Source organism: Leuciscus leuciscus (assembly GCF_965113295.1).
Source record: "Leuciscus leuciscus genome assembly, chromosome: 1".
Taxonomy (NCBI): domain Eukaryota; kingdom Metazoa; phylum Chordata; class Actinopteri; order Cypriniformes; family Leuciscidae; genus Leuciscus; species Leuciscus leuciscus.
This window is the reverse complement of record NC_138725.1, coordinates 58,867,138-58,888,350: the sequence shown is the minus strand read 5'-3', so window position 1 is coordinate 58,888,350 and position 21,213 is coordinate 58,867,138. Positions and strand designations below refer to the sequence as shown.

Genomic DNA, 21,213 nt, shown 5'->3' with positions numbered 1-21,213 from the left:
AGTGGTTTCTTCATCTAACAGCTTTCTCACCTCACTGTAGACTCCGCCTGAGTCACTCTCATTCTCGTCTGAGCTCTCACCCTCTGTTTCCACTTCCTCTTTCTAATGGAGTGGCCCTGCAGAGCTTCCAGCTACTGGCACATGCTCAATTTCCCCTTTCACAGCTGCAGCAGCATCCATGCTGTAGGGGCGAAGCTTTCTGGTGGTTGCCTGCATATCCTTCAATTCCTGCCTCCTCTTTTTTTGTCAACAAAGCAATGAAAGCATCTGCAGCCTTCTCACCTTCTCTCTGCTTCTCGTAACGTGTCTCAGTCTCCTGTTCCCATCTTTTGAAGAGAGTCCAGTCAATCCATCTCTGTTTATTTGGGGGCAAATTTTTAAGTAGACGTCTCGTCTCCCCTAAAATGTACACACTTAAAGTCCCACAATCAGCAAACTGTCTTTGTGAATTTTGACCACAGTTGAATCTGAGCAATTTGCTCCTCTTGCAAATTCCATTTTCGAATCAATTCTTTAAGCGGTCCCTGGATCTCAGTTTTCTCTTTTTTTCTTTTTCATTTTTTTCATTTTTTTTTTACCACAGCAGTTCCCCATTTTTAGTTAAGCTAGTTCTTTTTTGCAGGAAAAAATGGCAGATCTATTAATATTTTCTTAGAGAGCAGCAGCAATATGCAAATGAGGAAAAGGCAAATAAGCAAGTACTTCGTTGCAAGAAAAACAGCAATCTTATCAATTTAAATTGACTGAGTATATTTCTGTAGTATATCAAGATTCAAGGCCAAATCTGTGGATATCTAGGAATAGGATTCAATCCTAATTCCCCAATGCGTCTATCAATGTAAGATCTTAACTTAGGCCTAAAAACAGAGATGTTTGATGTTTTATCATCACACATATAATCATATATTATATGTGTGTGTGTGTGTATATATATATATATATATATATATATATATATATATATATATATATAGGCCTATACACAATATATATATACACACACACACATATAAACAAAATAAGTTATTTTGAAGAATGTTTTTAACCAAATGTTGTTATTATTTTTTTGTCCAACCATTGAAGTCAATGGGTGCCGTCAACTATCTGGTTACCAACATTCTTCAAAATATCTTATTTTGTGTTCAACAGAAGAAAGAAACTCATACAGGTTTGGATCAATTTGAGGGTAAATAATGACAAAATTTTAATGTTTGTGTAAACTATCCATATAAACTCATAGGCAGCTATACTGTACATTATCACCCCCGTTTTATAAAAATCTATAAACAAACTTACACTCTGTCCGCGTGTATTGGGCAAATATTATTATTTTTTATGTGAGCAAAATATTGACAATTCTGTATTTCTAGTATTTTCTGTATTTCGGAGTGCTGAAACAATGAAAATCTGACCATAAATAGTTAATGCGGTCGTGCACTATCAGGTCACTTTGTTTTTACTGGCCATTGGTCAGATGTACTGTCAATCAAACCTTAAACCAATAAATGAAGGGAATATATGTCGCGTTCGTCTCGTTTAGCCAATCAGCGGTAAGTTGCTAAGAGTCGCGGTGCAGATTTAAAAGTAAAATTAATCTCTTGTCAACACATTTAGGACTGGGGTTAGTCGAAAAGACGTGATTTCTGAACCGAGAGCGATGCACAGTAAGTTAAACCGACTTTTTCCCCCCCGTGTCCGTGTAATATTTACTGACTTCTCCGGTGATTTTAGTCAAAGGTTGTGTAAAAAGACAACGGAGACCAGGGCTGTAATTATCCACTCAGCGAGGCTAGTCTGAGTCATGTTAGCCCAGCGCTAGCATGGAAGCTAGCGTGACTCTTTCTCTACTTTGCATACAGGGGAATTAGAATAACGCCATTATTTAGATAACCTTAGGTATTTGGTTCAGGATTTGCACATGTTTTGTAGTCAAATATGAGCCATTCCACCGTCCCTCCCTTCCCCGGTGCCCACTTGTTTTGTCTAATCCAAGTGAGGTGAGGTGGTCAGAGAGGCAGAACCGGGGACCAAAGTGGTTGCCTGGAGACCTGCTTCTCTCTCGTCCATCTGGCGCAGGTATCCGCTCTCTTCCACGGATAGCCTACATTTTCATTTAAATTAATCATTTGCAAGGCTAATGTTTGAGTGTGGTCATGCCTGACCCCTGCAGTTTTTGATCTGCTGACTCCGCTTGAGTTAAGAGCTTTGTGAAGATGAGATGGACCCGGATCAGCTCTCTTATATGTAGGGATGCACTCGCCTCCTGGACAGGTGGATGAGGGCAGACAGCTCAGACAAACTTTGCTTTAATTCCGTTCGTCCTTAAACACTATTATTGTGTCTTTCTCATTGTTGTTATATGTTAACACGTGTATTCTCCCAGCAGGTGCTGTTAAACCAAAACGGTGAAACTTTCTGCGATCAGGAGCTTAGGATACATTCGACAACATCATGTCGACCGTCTCACAGATGCCTCATGGACCTTGTGATCCGGTTTCTGCAAGTCTGTGACAGGATTGTCCTGCCCCATAACCGACGCTGCTCAACCTTAAAGTAATCTTCTGCCTTTTTTTTTTTGGCTTGCTTCTCTTGCTCTTGTCCTAATATGATCCTGTCCTGCTGCTTTTCTACAGCATCATTTATGAATGTTTTAACTCATTCAGACTCCATGTACATTCTAACTTGTATCACTTTTCTGTTGGTTTTATGCATAATACTGCTTGATATGGTTTCAGTAATAATTCCTACAAATTTTGTGCCATCTTCACCAAAAAGACCATGCCTAACCAAAGTTGTAGAATGAATCATTTGCTCTGATCATATGCCTGCAACAGCAATAGATATCTGACCAAGGCTCATGTCAGATATCAGATACCAAGTTTGACATGTCAACTTGGTGATTTGATAAAGCTTTGGGTGATGTGGCATAGTAGGCTAATATAAGAAAATACCTGAGCTGGTCATTGAAAGGTTGCAGGTTTGAGCCCCGCAGAGGAATATGGCCCTTCATAGGGATACTTGTTCCACCAATAACATTATATGACTTGTTTCTTTGTTTAAGCTGTTATGTGTTGTTATATTTTGAAATAGTATTCTTCCAACAATGAAATTCAAAATTTATAAAAATGTTTTATGTATTATTATTTAGTTATTACTATAGTTATTAGGCTACATATAACATTTAACAAAACACTAAAATAGTTATTTTAATTTTAGTTGTGTATATATGTATATTTATAAAAATCTTTAATCTACATTGGCTTTTCAGTGGCATATAATATTATTAAATATATATATATATAAAAATGATGGATGTCAGAAATATTATTTTTAAGTCATAAACAATCTTGTAATTGATTATAATGTATGGCTCATGTAGTGTATAAATAAGATATGCTGGTGTTTTTTTTAATGTCTGGGTCTGAATGGGTTACAGCAAAAGAGTTGCATGGCACTGATTGAACACTGTTGTACAATAACCATATCGTACCTGGGGCTCCGGGGGTGCATCCCCGTTTTAGCAATCTTTTTTTTTTTTTCATCAACCATGTGGGGAGGAAAGTGATTCATTACTGGCTGCTGTAAGCATACTCACAGCCTGTCGCCTACAACCTGTTAGCTAGAGGTCTTGACGAGACTGGAGACTCCCCCTGACTCGTGTCCTGCTGGCGATGACACAAACAATAGGATGGATGCCGCTAGCCTGCTAGCTCTGAAGGTAGCGTTGTGAATATGCGAGCTGCTCGCGCTGCTTTGCTGTTGCTTACATGAATGGAGAAAATCAGAGCGTGACCCAAGATGATGTAGGGAACGGCGGAGGGTTTTATAATATAGTTTGCGGGAGATTTAGAGTTTTTTTGAAATGCAAAAGCATCATGTGCTGCGGGACTATGTGTTTTCATAATTGGATTTGTGCGTACTGTTCACTCTCTTGAGTTATTTGCGTGTTGCATGAACAGATTCGTTAGTACAAGCTTTATAATAATGAACTAATGCACATTCGCTGTCATGTCTGTAACGCACTTCTTGATTTGGCTGCTATAGATTTAGATTTCTGTGACGTCTTTTTAGCTCTTGTGATTTGATTGCTGCAGACATGCACCCAATGTAGCAATAACAGGAATAATACACTCCCTTTCACCTCCTCCCACAAGGTTTCCCTCACTGTACCACATAATTACGACCTCCACCCTCCCACATACCCTTTTTCTTTCTTCTTGGCCTCCCCTCGTCTCGCTCCCCTCCCTCTCCCTGCAGTAATCTTTCTAAATCTCTGGCCTGCTAATCCTTTCCACGCCTATTTTAGTACGGACACCCCCACCACCCCAGCTTCTTCTGCTTCAATATATAGGCCTATATATGGCAGTCGTCCGGAATAATTTAAGGACTCCTTACAATGCAGTAATGAGACTAGTGAAGGGATGCAGTTGCATTGGAATTCTCCTGAAGATATCTGGGGAATCTATCCGTGTTGTGCCATTGCAATGTGTACATTTTGTAGTCTGGACTTGACGGTTGAGTTTAGTGGTAGTTAAAGTTAATGTTTGTGTAATTGGCATTTACAAAAGTATTTGTGTTTTGTTGTTTTGACTTCTAACGTGGATTTTTGTGGTCTAATTTTCCTTTTTTACTCTCCCCATTTGTTTCATTCTTCTCTCTTTGCCTTGCCCTTCTCATTCCTTTCTTTCAGTGAACAGATTTTTGGTGAGAATCAAGTTATAATGCTGAGTTTGAACTTCATAATATGCTAATCTTTGAAATGATGGAAGCAAAATGTCTGTCACTAACTAAACGGACATAAAAAAAAAATTCATGTTTGATTTTTCACGAGTTTCAAGGTTGTTCTTGTATACATTCCTATTATATAAATAAATATGGATATTTTAAGATGCTCATTAAAGCAAAACCCTAAAATATGTGATTTTTATCCCCTATAGACAGACAGTGCCATTGAGCAACATTTCCCGAGATTATGCTGAGCATCCTTGCAGCTGGCTCCATATTCTTCCCTGGCCTTTTCCTGCTGTCTAAGCGAATCCTGAAACATGGTCCTGGGCTCAAATGGAGCGAGAAGGATGCTGTCATTGTCTCGTCCAGGTAAGAAAAGGGGAAGAGAAAATGAGATGTGTTGAGAGGTACTGTCAGGCTCAAACTACCTGCTTTTATTTTACTTGTGGTTCTTCTCAGAATATGTATGCCAGTAAAGAACATATCATATCCTCTTTTTGTTTATGAACATGAAAGTCGTGGCATTGGCTTCATAATTGTATTTTTTTTGTGTGATTATTAAGATTCAGTAAAAAAATTATAAATTGATAAAGGATTAATATCTGCATCAGTGAATGTGACTAGTGAATGATATTTATACACACTTACTGGCCACTTTATTAGGTACACCTGTTCAACTTCTTGTTAATGGAAATATCAAATCAGCCGATCACATGGCAGCAACTATGTAGACATGGTCAAGAAGACGATCTGCTGAAGTGCAAATTGAGCATCAGAATGGGGAAGAATGGTGATTTAAGTGATTTTGAACGTGGCATGGTTGTTGGTTCGGGCTGGTCTAAGTATTTCAGAAACTGCTGATCTACTGGGATTTTAACACACAACCATCTCTAGGATTTACAGAGAACGGTCTGAAAAAGACAACATTTCCAGTGAGCGGCAGTTCTGTGGGTGAAAATGCCTTGTTGATGACAGGAGAATTGCCTTACTGGTTCGAGCTGATAGAAAGGCTACAATAACTCAAATAACCACTTGTTACAACTGAGGTCTACAGAAGAGCATCTCTGAATGCACAACCATCAAACCTTGAAGCAAAAGGGCTACAGCAGCAGAAGATCACACTCTTAACTGAGATTAAGAGATAAGATAGCCACTCCTGTCAGCTAAGAACAGGAAACTGAAGCTACAATTCACACAGGCTCACCAAAAATGAACAACAGAAGATTGGAAAAATGTTGCCTTGTCTGATGAGTCTCAATTTCTGCTGCAACAGTACATAGAATAAACAAGTAATAAGATCCTGGTTGATGAGTGCATGGTAAATCAAGACATGTCAATCTAAGCACACTCCAGCTTTAAAACAGTGTCCGATTTAAGCTGTGCTCGAAATCGCCCCCTATACCCTCATTGATTATTCCCTACATTTGTCCACTAATATAGTTCCCTTGAAGGAGTGAATGAAAACGGAGTGAGTGTACATCAGTTTTACACTTATTATTGCAGTGTATTATGGGATTAAATGAGTAGACTTGATAATGTCCAGTATGGTTTCAGACACGACTACGGCTGTCCCCTCGAATAGTGCCCTATTTAATGGCATAGGTGACGGTTTCAGACACATTTGTCATTGGAAAACACTGCGTTATTATCACAATGCGATCGATCCATGAAGTCTATATCTTTAGCCAAGCAACATATTATGTCACTCTTGAGATCTACGCACATTGTGTGTGGGTTTGTTTTATGTAAATGGCCTCCACAGTCACCAGATCTCAATCCAATAGAGCACCTTTGGGATGTAGTGGAATGAGAGATTCACATCATGGATGTGCAGCCGACGAATCAGCAGCAACTGCGTGATGCTATCATGTTTAAATTGATCAAAATCTCTAAGGGATGTTTCCAACACCTTGTTGAATTCATGCCACAAATAAGTAATTCAGTTATGAAGGCAAAAGGCAGTCCATCCCGGTGCTTGCAAGGTATACCTAATAAAGGGGCTGGTGAGTGTGTATAAAACCGCATAAATAAAATGTACACTTGCTGAGATGATAACTTAAATATTTGTAAAAGTCAAAAAAAATTGAAAACCGAAAATGGTTGCTGAAACTGAGGGGTAGATAATTTTATATGAGCCAAATATTGGTATGTTTTGCTGGTCTATCAGAAAATGTGTTGCTGTAAGTTTATGGCAGAGATTATTATCCTGTTTCGAACGCCTTTTTGCAAGAAATGTGTCAGATTAAGATCTGCAGAGTAAAGACGTTGCATGTAAGGTTATGTTTGGTTGCAGTGCACTGTCTGATGCATTGATGAGCTTTTCTGCTTAGCTAGGAAAGTTACTGTGTAATATCCTGCTTAAATTACCCTTCCCTTAACTGGTGTCATCAGAATCTACTTTCCAATATCTCTTATCTAAGGATGTTTTGCAGTCTGTTTTGCTCTCTGCTTTGGCTTTCTTTCATGCATGTGATTTATTTTATTTATTTATTTATACATTTTTTCTTCACTCTTTCTCAGGCTGGTGTCCTCCGTTCAAGCCATTATGGCGTCCTCTGCCGGATACATCATCGCCTGTTCTTGTAAAGACATCATTGAGGACCAGTGAGTATCAGCTGAAGATGTGCATTGTAGCTAGATATATAAAAGAGAAAATCTTTTTTGGGTAATTCCGGTTTGATTTTATAAGCAGGAGGACTGTTTTACTACACACAACACTGCTTTACTTTGGTGTTTGTGTGTTTTCCCATGTGCATGTGTCTCTCTCGTCTTATTTCATTTGTGTTTTATTTGTGTATACAGCTGAGAATTCTCTAATTTCTATGGAATTGTTCCCAGACGTGTAGGAGTGCAAAAGTATTCCCTTCACTCTGAGTGTTTCTAAGAATGTGCTATTCCTCCAATGCACACCTTATGTCAGAATAATCTAATTAGGCTCTTAACCTAATTAGTTTCTATCTGTAAATCCATAGTGGCACACCAAGCCAGGGGAAAGGGAGCAAGAGAGAGTAGATGGGCAAAAAAAAAACTTGATAGTGAGTTTTTATGACGGCTTTAGTCAGCGGTTTCAGTTGATGGTTTAAAGCTGCATCTTAACACTCTTTGAAACCCATTCGATGTTTTCACGCTGATGGATTGTCGAAAACGGTTTGCTCTAATTTGATTTACCTCACCTAATCGAATTTAACTTATTTTGAACTGTTTATCTGTTTATTTTGTGCCTTGACCCGAAGGCCCACAAGTTAATTAAGAATGGCAGCTCAAATGGGTCAGAGCAATCATGCTTCATAAATGATTTAAGCCAGGTAAACTCTATTACTCTGGGTATGTGTTGTAAATGCAACATCAAGGGAACAGGAAGCCTGGGAATTAGACTAATGCTGTGTCCCAATTACTTATACTACGTCCTAAATAGGGTTGGGCGATGTCTACCAATTTGGCATCAGACGATGTCTACAGTGAAACATTGCGATGGACGATGACATCAGGAAGTGGAAACTAACTAGAAACTTAAAAATAACATTCTCATTTTCCACTAGTTGGGTGGGATCGCGATGCCGGCTCATCATCCTGATGTCTGTCAGCCATCGCGATGGACGATGGCATCATCTATCGGCGCAACCTTAGTCCTAAAAGTATATTCTCTTTTCGTGGAGAAATGTGTAGCAGAAGACTAGACCAGCTTTGAGACATACTACCATGTCATAAAATTGCATCTTTAACGGACGCTTTGTTGCATAGTTATGCTGTCAATCATCTTGTCACAGTTAATATCCTCCACATTTCATTTCATTTCCTACTGTATCAGAGAGATAATAAGTAGCACGTTGATCTTCCAGACGTGAGTTTTTTCATGGCTAGAACTCTCCTCATATTTTTCCATAATGATGGCTTTAAAAGTGAATGGCCAAATGGATCTTTATAAAAGTTCACATTGTTGTTGCAGATGAAATATAAGAACCAAATCCTTCTCCAAAGTGCAATGGTTTGTGGGCAATATAGCCATTAGAGTGTGCACGGATCCACACTTCAAATCTACTGGACATATTATGACAATATTGTGAAATATTATTACAGTTTAAAATTACTGTTTTCTATTTTGATATATTTTAAGATGTAATTTATTCCAGTGATTGGCAGCTGCATTGGCAGCTGCAAGTCAAGTCACTGTTATTTATATAGCGCTTTATACAACACAGTTTGTTTCAAAGCAGCTTTACATTGATAACAGAAAAATTATGCAATGATGCAAACAGTTCATTTCGGCTGTACAGCAGCTCTAAAAGAAAATAGTGTCATTGTTCATTCAGCTGAAGTCAGTTCAGTGTTGATTCAGTTCCGTTGAAAAGATCATCAATTATTAAACTAGTTCATTTCATCTAAAAAGCAGTTCTGCAGAAAAACAGTGATGTCGACTTCCAGCTCAGTTCACTTCTCATCCTATAGTGTCAGTGCTGTCAAATCAATAATATTGAATATTAAGGGTCCCCAACGGTCGAAGAAGCCTTCACAGGGGATTGTCTAGTTGACAGGAACTCTGCTGACATTCAGGGATGCGTTGTGGTCGTGTCTAGGTGCAGGTCCACCATCTGATCTGGATACGGACCGGATATGGCTGACTATGGTAGCCTCGGGATAAACAGAGAGACTAATATTAGCGTAGATGCCATTCTTCTTCTTATGATGTAACCAGTACATTAGGTCAACCGGAACTGGGAACAATTCCAATAACACCCAATTTATGCAGCCTAACAATCCTTTAATGGATGTGAATTATAGAAATAGCCTGTGCGCCACACTGGTGTCGTGTGTCATGGAGGAGCTCCGGAAGTCTATGGATTGTCCAAATTGTCTATGAAACCTGCTATATTATTCTGCGGACACCAGTTAGACAGCCAGTCATTGGGTCTCCTTCACTAAGCATGTATACACACAAGTTTGTGTATGAACTCTGTGTACGGACGATTTTAGAAACAAATCGCAAAGAAATAAATTCACCAAATTTTTTTTAATAAAATGTACGGAAAAAAATATAGGAACAACTGAAACCACACGTACGCAAAAAGCACTTATTCTGTACGCCCTTATAATCGTGTTAATAAGAAGTTATATTTAGGCTTGGGTACCGAACTCTGTACTTTTAATGGTACGGACCGAATTACGTCGGTACTACAGAGTACCGATTCACATTAAATCAATCGGTGCCAAATTTTGGTACCTTAGAATGCATCTAGGCGCGAGAGTAAGACTATTTAAATACAAGTTCTGCATGTCTCTGTGTGAATGAGTGGCGCAGACGTGCTGTTTCCTTTACATCACCTTCTCTCACACATAGGCTGACCACCATCAAACAACCCAAATGTGGGACGATTATAAGTTTGTGTGGGACAATGTGGGACATGTTACCGACACTACAACATAACCTGAAACTGTTATATAGCCTAATGTTTATCTAACTTAAAACATTTGTATTCTGCCTTTCAGCTGATAAAAATTCTATGGTCTTTAGTCCCTTCCAGAAAACACCATTACATAACAATGTAACATAACATGTCTTTATTTTACATGTCATTTAAATTCAACATCACTGAGCCCAAAGGCAGCAGGCATCATGCAGATAACTGTTTTTGAAAAAGTTCTGACCAAGTCCAACTTAAAATCCAACAAAATTAATAATGAACAAATAAAATACAAAACAACATAAAATTAGATCAGTGACAGTCTTATATATTAAGAATATATTAAACCAAAAACATTCATATTTTTTAGAAAGGATGTTAATTAAAACAACCACAGAAGGCAACAAGTTGATAAATTCTGTTAAATTTTAATTTTACTTAACCGAATTATCCATTTGTTTTCTGACAGGGAACACATGGAACGAATCACCGCTCCACATTTTGATTGACAGCCGTCACAACCTTCTAGTGACCGTGTTTACTCCTTTCTTTTCAACCATTGGATGGGATTTAGAAAACGGCTGTTGTATTTGTACTTCTGACGAAGCGCTGTTAAATATAGGGGAAAAACTATGCCGCAAAAATAATAAATAAAATGCTTTCTTAAAAGGCAAAAGAACGCATGCATGTTTCTAAATATGATAATTAAAAACCAACAGACTGATGAAAATGCGGGACATTTTCTCAATATGCGACGTGCGGGACAAGGGGTGAAAATGCTGTGCGGTACAACGCAAAGCGGGACGGGTGGTCACCCTACTCACAATCACAGAAGCATAATTTGTTATAATTTTAACAGTATAAAGCTCAGTTGTGCCGTATGTTGTTTGACAGTTTAATTTCATATAAAAGATCAATTAAATTAATGTTTTATGTCTTCAGTTGATTTCTAGAAAATTCACAACACAGAATTTGTGGAAAACAAAACATTTCATAGAATTTTTTTTATTTTTGTATTAATATTCAAGCATCACAGACAATGGCAGACAGCAACCAAGGCAGCTCTGGCATAATGTCAATAACACTTCTACAAATGACTTTGTTTCTTTACAGTTATTGAGGTAAGCATGTCTAAAGTACAGAAAAAAGGTACTGGCACCGAATTTCAGGTACCGGTACCAGTTCAAATGTGAACGGTATCCAACCCTAGTTATATTTCATCCTAACACGACTATACGGTAATTATATTGAAGTATATTGCATTAATTGTATAATCCATATATAAAATTATATAATAAAATTATTAAATAATTCAATTAAATTTAATCTTAAACACATTCCATCATATAGAGTTAAAGAGTAAGAAAAGCTGCATTATAGCTTCAGCTGCAAGGTTTCTCTGAATAACGCAGATATACTTGTATGTACAGCTGGCTAATGAGAAATGGTGTGAGTGACACTTTGCATTGCTCGAGGATCGGGCGAGAGCGCGTCTGCAAACATTGTCAAGTTTGACGAGTGTGAAGAAAGGCTGTAATGAATGTGTGGAAAGCCCTTATATGGAGGTGGTTTTGGCGTGTTTTATGCAAATGACTAACCTTGTGCACATGGCCGCTCAAATTCAAGAACAAATTTATGTGTACGAACGTGTTTTGAATTAGGAGATTTTTCTTGAGAAGTTCTCCTGTGCATACAAATACGAAATAATCCATGCAATTATTAATGATTGAGACCAATTGAGTGCATTATTCAGCATAATTTCTCCAGTCTTAAGTGTCGCATGATCCTTCTGAAATCATTCTAATATGCAGATTTGGTGCTCAAGAAACATTTATTAATTTTAATAACAGTTGTGCTGCTTCATACAGTAGTCAACATTTGTAGTGGATCAAAAAAGTTAATCAAAGTTGTCCTAAGACAAGAATGGGTATTGTTTAAAATGAATGGATAACTTTTAAAGGTTTTGATCCACTTCAAATGTTGACTACTGTATTTTTGTGGATTCTTTGATGAATAGAAAGTTTATGGAAGTAAAATAATGACAAATGTTTTTGAAACAATAAAGCTTGTTGAATTGCACTACTTGAAAAAATATGCATTGCATTAATCCTGCTTGCATTTTTATGGGCTGAAATTCAACATGGTTGTATATTTAGGCTGTGAATATTTCAATTCAAAACATTTTACACATGTCTTCATTAATAAATTCAATAATCCATACCTTTCAGATTTCACTTCCAAAATATTCATTCTGTTTAAAAATACAACCTATAATATTCGACAGGCAATTTTCGGTCCATTTTATTTCGCTTAACAAATTCGCTTCCACAAATTCAGTGGTTCAAATTCGACAGAAATTCAACATTTGACATCAGGGAACGGCAGGAATAACTGTAGATTGCCGATTGATAATAGCTGTTAGTCGGCCTCACCAGCAGGGGGTGCAAGCGGCTGTTGACGAAGAAAACTAGAGCAATGGGTGAGAGACTCATTCATTCATAAAAACAGATTTACAAAAATGGAGCAAGCGGTAAGTATTTGTGATGATGATCAGGGCCAGTACATATAGGAAAAGCTGATAAAGACACAAAAGCTGTGTTAACAATTAGTTTTGCACATTTAAGCAGCTTTCTCTACCATGAATGAGATTATAATGTTATTCCCCGATGTTGATGTACAAATAAAACGTTAAATCTGAGGTAGTAGACATATATTTCTCTCGGTTGTTTAGTTTTCTAAACTTTATATTGCGGCGCTGTGCTGCATAATTTTTTTAAATCCTTATCAAAAATAAAGGACGACTGGGAAAAAATCATGGAAAAGTGATCTATATATACAGTACTGTGCAAAAGTCTTAGGCATGTTAATATACCCCCCCACACACACTTGGTTTTAAGTCAGTTATTTATATATTTTGCTGTAGTGTGTCAGTAGGAAATATCAGTTTACATTTCCAAACATTCTTTTTGCCATTAATTGTAATAATCAAGTGAGATTTCTGTATGCACAAGGAGTCTGACAACAGCCGGTATGATCTTATCTCACCATCATCGAGTCCGTCTGATTACATGAAGAAACAGAAAAAACTGAGACAAACTAAATCCAGATGAACTGCGGGAACGTCTCTAAGATGCTTGAAGAAACCTTCATAGATGTTAACATGCCTAAGACTTTTGCACAGTACTGTATATAACATGTATGTGTATATATTAGGGGTGTTACGGTACATGTATTAGTCCCGAACCTTCACGGTTACGGTCACAGTCAGTCGAATACAGTCAGTCACAAGTGATCCACACTCCAATCCAATAGCAACACTGTTTGCCAACTGCCACAACAGGAAAAACAGCAGTTCAGATGTGCGGCACCGCAAGAGCTTACTAGTAGCTTGTACGCTGAGTTTCGTTGATTTTTTTTTTATTTGATTTTTTTTTCACTTCCCCCTACCTTTACGGAAAACAGAAAGAAATCTAATCTCTGCACAAATTTATTTTTCAATAGATTTATTTTTCATTATCCCATTTATTTTGTACTTTTATAACACAAGAGATGCTTTTCAGTTTTGTAGCTGATTGTGACCAAATACCTTCTTTTCGTTTTTTTATCAGCCCTACAAAAAAAAGGACCTATGCAAAAATGCATTCTGTTCACTGCTTAGTGCCTAATACACTAAAGGAGACTGTACCAACTAAATGCCGCTAGGTGGAACAAACTGTCATTTGCACTACTGTCTGTTCAAAATAAATTAAAAGAAACATAGCATTGGGGGATTTGTTGCCTTTTCCTGTTGTACAGAACTTGAATCGAACCATGACCCCAACATCGAGGTACATACTGAACCGTGACTTCTGTGTACCATTACGCCCCTTGTATATAGAGTATCTCACAAAAGTGAGTACACCCCTCACATTTCAGCAAACATTTAGTATATTTACTCAAGGGACAATACTATAGAAATGAAACTTGGATATATTTTAGAGTAGTCAATGTTCTGCTTGTATAGCAGTATATATTTACTGTCCTCTGAAAATAACTCAACATAAAGTCATTATTGTCAAAATAGCTGATATATTGTCAATATATAACTGATGGTTTCCACAAAGTAACCCTAAAGTACATTTGGGGGTTTCTCACTCTTGTTCCTTCATTCCATATCTCTTTCTCTCTGCTCCCTCTGTCCAGGCATTGGCTTACCAGCAGCTATATCCTTTTTGCGGTCCCCTACTTCATCTATGACATCTATGCCATGTTCTTGTGCCACTGGTACAAACTTCAGGTCAAAGATCACGAGGAGGATAGCGAGGCCAAACCGATGAGGTCAGCCATCAGCGGCTATCTGCGCAGAGAGTTCCTTATGGTCTTGCACCATGTCGTCATGGTTACTGTCTGTTTCCCTGTCTCTGTGGTGAGTGGAATGAGGGTTGTGTGACATTAACATACGTTTTTTCATAAACACACATTTAAAGTACATCTTTTTGGAATATGATTATGGATGCCCATCAGAGCCATATGTTTGGAGTGTAGTAACACAGCTTTGGCTTCATGACTGTTTGAAGAGTGATTTGATGGGGTCATGCTATGTGGGTGGCTTGAAGTGTGGCTGAGTCTAACTTGTCCTGAATGGGCATGTGTACTTTCACCCTGTGATTATGCTCTCCATCACTCTCCATCTGTATCCATGGAGACTATTGCTGTCGGCAGCGGTGTAGCAGCCCGCACCCTGGCATTGGCTGCACTTAAATGGCAATAAGTGTTATGGACTGATAAGACAGGAAAACCTCTGCAGCACTTCCCTCTGATAAAACCACACTAAGCTTTTCTACATCTGACACAACACAAGTTTGACTATCTCTTCCTTTTCTTTCTGTTTTTTTATCCCCTTCTCTGTCTACGTCCCTTCTTTTCCTTTATCTTTTCTTCCTTCTCTTCTTCATTCCCTTTCTCTCCTTTCCCTTTCCCTTTCCCTTCCATTTCTGTATCCTCGTCCCATTCCCTTTTCCATTCTTTTCCCTTCCCTTTAACTTTAACTTTCTCTTCCTTTTCCCTTACCTTACCTTATTTTCTTTTCCTCTCCTTTTTGTTTCCCTTTCCCCTTCCCACTTTCTTTTCTGTTTTCCTCCCCTTTCCCTTCCTTTGAATTTTATTTCCTTTTCTGTAATAATCTTCATTTCTTCCTTTCCTCTCATCTCATTTCCATTTCCTCCTCCCCTTCCATTTCCATTTCCCATTCCCTTCATTTCTTTTTTCTTTTCTTCCCTAATTTCCTTCTTGTCTTTTCCTCTCCCTTCCCTTTCACTTTTCATTCCCACCCTTCCCCCTCCTGTCCGTTTCCCCTTCCCCTTCATTTTCTCATCCTTCCCTTTAATTTTCCTTTGTTTCCTTTCCCTATTTTCTTTTCTTTTCCTCTCTTTCTAGTTCTGGAGACAGGGCAAAGGGGATTATTTCCAGGGTGTGATGTTCCTGGCAGAACTCAGCACCCCATCTGTCTGTCTGGGAAAAATACTCATCCAGGTACTAAACACAATCACTCATTCACCATCTCTTTCTAACTTTCTTTTCTTATGTCTTTCTTTTTAAAGACCTAGACAAGCAGATTTTTTCAGATTTCTCTTTCTTTTCTTTATAGTGTATGGGTAATTTCTACCAGACATACTAATCTTACAACATCTGATTGAATGACAGTGATCTTTCACAGACATGTTTACAACTCTCTTGTACATGTCTCCTTCACTCCTTGAGTGTTAAATGTCTACTGGGGAATATTGAATCATGGTTCTCAGGGTTCATTGCTCTACCTATTAATATTTTTCTATCTGTTAAACACTCTCTTTCTCTACTTCCTGCTCTTCTTTGTTTCTTTGCCTCAGTACAAGCAACAGCACACTCTCCTACATAAAGTCAATGGAGCTCTTATGCTGGTCACTTTCTTCATCTGCAGAGTTCTTCTCTTCCCCTACCTCTACTACGCCTACGGCAGGTATGATCACTTTTTAACACTCTCAATCATTCAGTCTTTTACTAGGTCTTATATTTCTATTGCTCATCTATTCCTTCTTTCTTTTATCCTCTCTTTCTCCACTGAGTGACAGTGCCTCTAATATTAACATCAAAAATCTTAAATTTCGAAGTTTTCTTTTTTGGTCAGAAATAAATATGCATCATAATCTGTCATGAGACATGGTGAGACATTTACACATTCCTCCTAAACGATTGTAATAACCACCAAAGATCATGTGTTGTTTTGAATTGATCATAATACAAGGACAATCATCATCAATCTGGATGACATGTTCTAGTTTTAAAATTGCAGCACTGATGTATTATTCATTAGACTGGAAACTTGAGCATATTAGAAATAGTTACATGTCTGAGTGTGGTCTTTACTGGCTAAGAAGTTGAATTTGCTTGCAGCAGGGCTTCCATGGAAAACCTTTTTTCAATGTAATTTCTAGGGATGCACAATATATCGGCCACCATATCGGTATCGACCGATATATATTTGTTCATTTTTTTATGTTATCGTTATCGGCCTGATAAGAAAATTGGCCCAAATATTAAAGCCGATAAATATTGGATTATTTCCTTCAGCTGAGACACCTCAGATGCGTACTGTTCGCCATGATGGTTTTGAATTGCTTGAAATATGATTGGAATCACTTCAAAATAGGAAAATACAGTTAAGTGCAACGTGCGCAGTAAGCACTGCAAGTCTTTAATGTAGGCTACATAAAATTATAATGAGAACATTATAATTGTGTGTTTGGCAGATGGATTTAATGGTGAGACTTTTGGTTTTGTAATCAGGCTCTCAAAAAATAAATAAATAAATAAATATATATATATGGGTTATCGGCTTTCAAACATAAAGAATTATCGGTTATCGGCATAGGCCAAAATTTTCATATCGGTGCATCCCTAGTAATTTCCAAAACTGAACAAAGCATGGAAAATATCTCGGCAAGAAATTGTTTTTTGAGAGTACATTTTTGCATATCAAATGACAAGTCAAAAAAGTATTTTTTGAGATTTCCGACAAGTCTGAAAAGTCATCCAGTTTCTTTGATCAAAACATATGAAACATCAAGTTCAGATTCTGTATAGTTTGATGTTAGTTACTTGCAATATCCTAACAGTGTATATAATGTATACCAGGCTGATTCACTCATATTACTAGAAATGAGACAAAGTGCAATGCGCAATAAGTCCCGCCTCTGGAATAATAGAGCCATTTGCCAATTGGTAGTCATCGCATCACTGCAGCTGCCATTAGAAACTCTGGTTCCCACTGGAACAGTCAGTGTCCTGAGATGCATGCTTGGGACTGCACATGCGGAATGGCTGGACCAACCTGAAATATGCACTTCTTTTTCAGTTTTCGGTATTTCCCCATTCAAGTTGAGTTGGTCTTGCATGCCTGAAGTACAGTGGTGCTTGAAAGTTTGTGAACCCATTTGCAGAATCTGTGAAAATGTGAATAATTTTAACTCAGTAAGAGGGATCATACAAAATGAATGTTATTTTTTTTATTTAGTACTGTCCTGAATAAGATATTTTACATAAAAGATGTTTACATATGGTTTACATATGGTCAATTTATAAAAATGACCCCGTTCAAAAGTTTATGTACCCTTGATTCTTAATACTGTGTCATTACCTGGTTGATCCATTACCTGGTTGATCCACGACTGTTTTTTTTTGTTTTGTGATGGTTGTTCTTGAGTGCCTTGTTTGTCCTGAGCAGTTAAACTGCCCAATGTTCTTCAAAAAAATCCTTTCCAGCAGTGACTGTATGATTTTGAGATCCATCTTTTCACACAGGACAATTGAGGGACTCAAACACAACTATTAAAAAAGGTTCAGACATTCACTAATGCTCCAGAAGGAATCCCAATGCATTAAGAGCCAGGGGGTGGAAACTTCCGAAGGGCAGTACTAAATTAATTTATTTTATATTTAAACAAAATAAGAAAAATTTGGACGACATCATCCTGTTCAAAAGTTTTCTGGAAAACTGATGAATTTTCGGGACCTGGAGGATTTAATTGTTTAACTGTTCAGGACAAACAAGGGACTCAAGAGCAACCATCACCAAACAATTTTTTTTACTGAATATACATAGAATTCCTTATATTGTGTTTACACCAGACGTGAGTGGTGCTGCGCCACAAAAGCAAATAGAACCCATCATAATCAGTGATGCTGTCTACACTGTATGTGGTGCAACACAAGTTCCCGACATTAAACGGATGCCTTGCTCTATTTCTGACGTACTTCAAGCACTCACGCTACTTCTGACACAAAGAACAAATGGATTTGCAACGGTCGATTTGTTGCGTCCAGTGTAGACCAAATTTGTCTGTGTTATTCACTGTAAGCTGATGCATATGTTTGTTTGTGCTCATATCACAGGTACGCATCCATCCCCTTCTACATGGTGCCGCTGTCCGTGCCCTGGCAGTATAACGCAGGTGCAGCTTTGCTCATGGCCCCGCAGGTTTACTGGTTTTCCCTCATCTGCAGGGGTGCCTTTCGTCTCTTCACCAGAGCCTCACGGCACAAAGCGGCTGTTAGCAGCACTGACTCTGAGCCGAAAACCTCACTCCTGCCCTCTGCCAATGGATACAGCCCAAGAGAGGCTGACTCGCACTGAGAGAGAGGTAGAAATAGAGATGTAGTTGCAGGGTTGTTAGGTTTAGGCCAAATAGGAAACAGAAAGCAGATTGACTGAGTTCAATGGGTGGATCTTTTTTGACCCTGCAGCGTCGGTCAGCAGGCAAAGAAACTGAAGCTGTGTAACCTCTATATTCACCACAATCCTCTCTTTGAGAAGAAAAATAAGACTTCAGACCGAACCAAACAGATAAGTTTTTTCTATAACATGCACACCCTCTGTGTCAGAGCATTAGGTTGGGGAAATGTCTGCTTTGCAGGGTTAGTGCATCATTTGTAAAGTACCATGGTCATAAGCTTCAGAAAAAGGGACTGATGGGACGAAGCAGCAACAGTATTTAAAATGAGTGATGGATGGTTGGAAGGATTGAAAGAGACCTCCCGTTCTCCTCTCTTGAGTATCTCTGTCTCTTTGTTTGTTATATTTGCATAGAGGATACAAAAAAGGAAACTGAGATTTCTCTGTCAATTTGTACATACAATTTTATCATAGATTTTGAATTTATTTTAGATTTTTGTTGAATCGGTTCGTTATTTATTTAGTTCTATTCCTCATTAAGGGCGGATGAGTTTAAAGCAAAGCCGCTCACTACTAAAAGACTGAAAACAGAAAACGGATGCATAGTCCATTACCAGTTATCCATCTCTCTGTTTTCCCCTTTCCTGGTTCTCATACAGCTAAAAACAAGATGGCAACGGCTGCATCCAGTTAGTTAGTGAATCAGCAGTTATAAAGAAGAAGGGGGGTAATTTAAAGGATTTGGATGAGGCTGAGCTAATGCATTAGCATATCTCTGCTGCAGTACTCCAATCCTTTTAAGATCCAGATGTCGGACGGAGGGGGAAGGGACCGAACTGGCCATTAAAAGGCTGCACTTGAAAAACAGGCTGAAGTTGGCAAGGCACTCGGACAAACCTGAGCCAATCGATTTGTACTTTTCGTACAGTTTTATGAGGGGTTTAGACTGCCAGCAAAATGGCCTTCGCCAACCTCTTAGTAGATCCACGCCGCAATATGAAGTCTATACTACCATTGATTGTAATCTGCACATGAAATGTGTAACAGCTGTTCTTTCTCCACTCTGACAAGATGTTTATCCACTTCTCAAGCTGTCAGCCTTTGTTTCTATCCAGAAATTTAGGTGGTCCACTGATGACGTGTCACCAATTAGTCCTTACTTTTATGGTAAAAGTGTCATCAGTGTAATAACGTAGTCACACGCCTCCCTTAGGCCTGCTTGTTTTGCGATACTCACAAACAGAACTGCCAGTTTGATGCCAAACAGTATTATTAGGGGTGGAAGTTAGAGGATGGAACACAAGTTGGATTCAAGGAGTGAAACTTTCACTCAATTATCACAAGGAGGGGTGCTAAAGAAACATCCAAGTCTGTGAGATACTTTAACACTTTTAAAAGCACTGCATATATGATGGCTCTTCTTAAATCAAAGTTTGGGATTTTGTTCTGAACCACTATAAATGAAAGCGTATAGGCTAGTCATGTTCTGTTACTCATTAGAATGGGTTTTATTTTTCTGCTTTACAGTTAGTGTGTGTGCTCAAAGGCATCAATGTAGCCGTAGAATTTATGCTTTTAACATGCTCTTTACACAAAATACTGCAGGATTGTTTTACACTTGATTGCATCACACATCACTAACTCAAAGGGACTGTGAAGTGCTGGGCATGAATAGGGCCAGTATTTTCAACTATAGCAAAGTATACTGGTTAGGGAACTGGTTAAAATATTTTGAGCTAGGAATGACTGTATTTTCTGACTTTGTTTTTTATGTAATTATACTTATTGTTAATTTATTCATATTTATGTATTTATTTGGCCAAGTTTGAATGTACATATGAATACACATCTAAATGTTCTTTTGAGTGGGCTTCTGTTTATCTAGTTGCCTGAAGACTGTTCTGTATTTCTAGTTCTCTCAGCTGAAATATACTCTTGCTCTCTCCTGCTGTGCTGATGCTTTGTTTGACCTCCTTTTATACTGAAACAAAGGCTCCGTGTCACCTGCTTGGCGTGTGTAATTGTGTGTGTGAGAGAAAGAGATCATTGCACACGATGGTTCAATGAAAATTGCCTAATTATGTCTTAGTCTTCAAGTACCAGGCCAGTGACTCTTGGTTCACTTATTCCAAAATTCTCTTTAGTTATGTTAAATGTGCTGTAAAAAAAAATCCCACCCAAGCACACATTTTTCTGAAAAGTGTGTCTTTGAGATATCATACCTGTCTCAGCAACTGTATATGATGTAAACAGCAGCGCAAAAGAGTTGGGGAAGCAGCCGCTCCTCTGTAGCCAATCTTTTTAATGCTATATTTGAACATTCAGTTTACACTATGGTACAACAAAATTAGAACATAACAATTATTACGAACACCAATAGAGAGAGAGAATAAAGAA

The 21,213-nt window shown here is 38.1% G+C and overlaps 1 protein-coding gene across 4 annotated transcripts; it reads left to right on the top strand.

Moving 5' to 3' along the window:
* The first annotated feature begins 1,545 nt into the window (after nucleotides 1-1,545).
* tlcd3ba (TLC domain containing 3Ba) lies at nucleotides 1,546-20,761 on the top strand. Of its 4 annotated transcripts, none has more exons than XM_082184235.1 (9): nucleotides 1,546-1,664; nucleotides 2,384-2,553; nucleotides 3,563-3,718; nucleotides 4,938-5,097; nucleotides 7,249-7,332; nucleotides 14,310-14,532; nucleotides 15,543-15,638; nucleotides 15,995-16,104; nucleotides 18,537-20,761. In XM_082184235.1, the coding sequence occupies exons 4-9, from the start codon at nucleotides 4,973-4,975 to the stop codon at nucleotides 18,775-18,777; spliced, it is 879 nt and encodes a 292-aa protein (XP_082040361.1). In that variant the 5' UTR covers nucleotides 1,546-1,664; nucleotides 2,384-2,553; nucleotides 3,563-3,718; nucleotides 4,938-4,972; the 3' UTR covers nucleotides 18,778-20,761. The 4 variants fall into 4 exon arrangements, with proteins under 4 accessions (XP_082040361.1, XP_082040360.1, XP_082040359.1 ...); XM_082184234.1 differs by having other exon boundaries at nucleotides 3,558-3,718; XM_082184233.1 differs by lacking the exon at nucleotides 3,563-3,718.
* The last annotated feature ends 452 nt before the right edge of the window (nucleotides 20,762-21,213 follow it).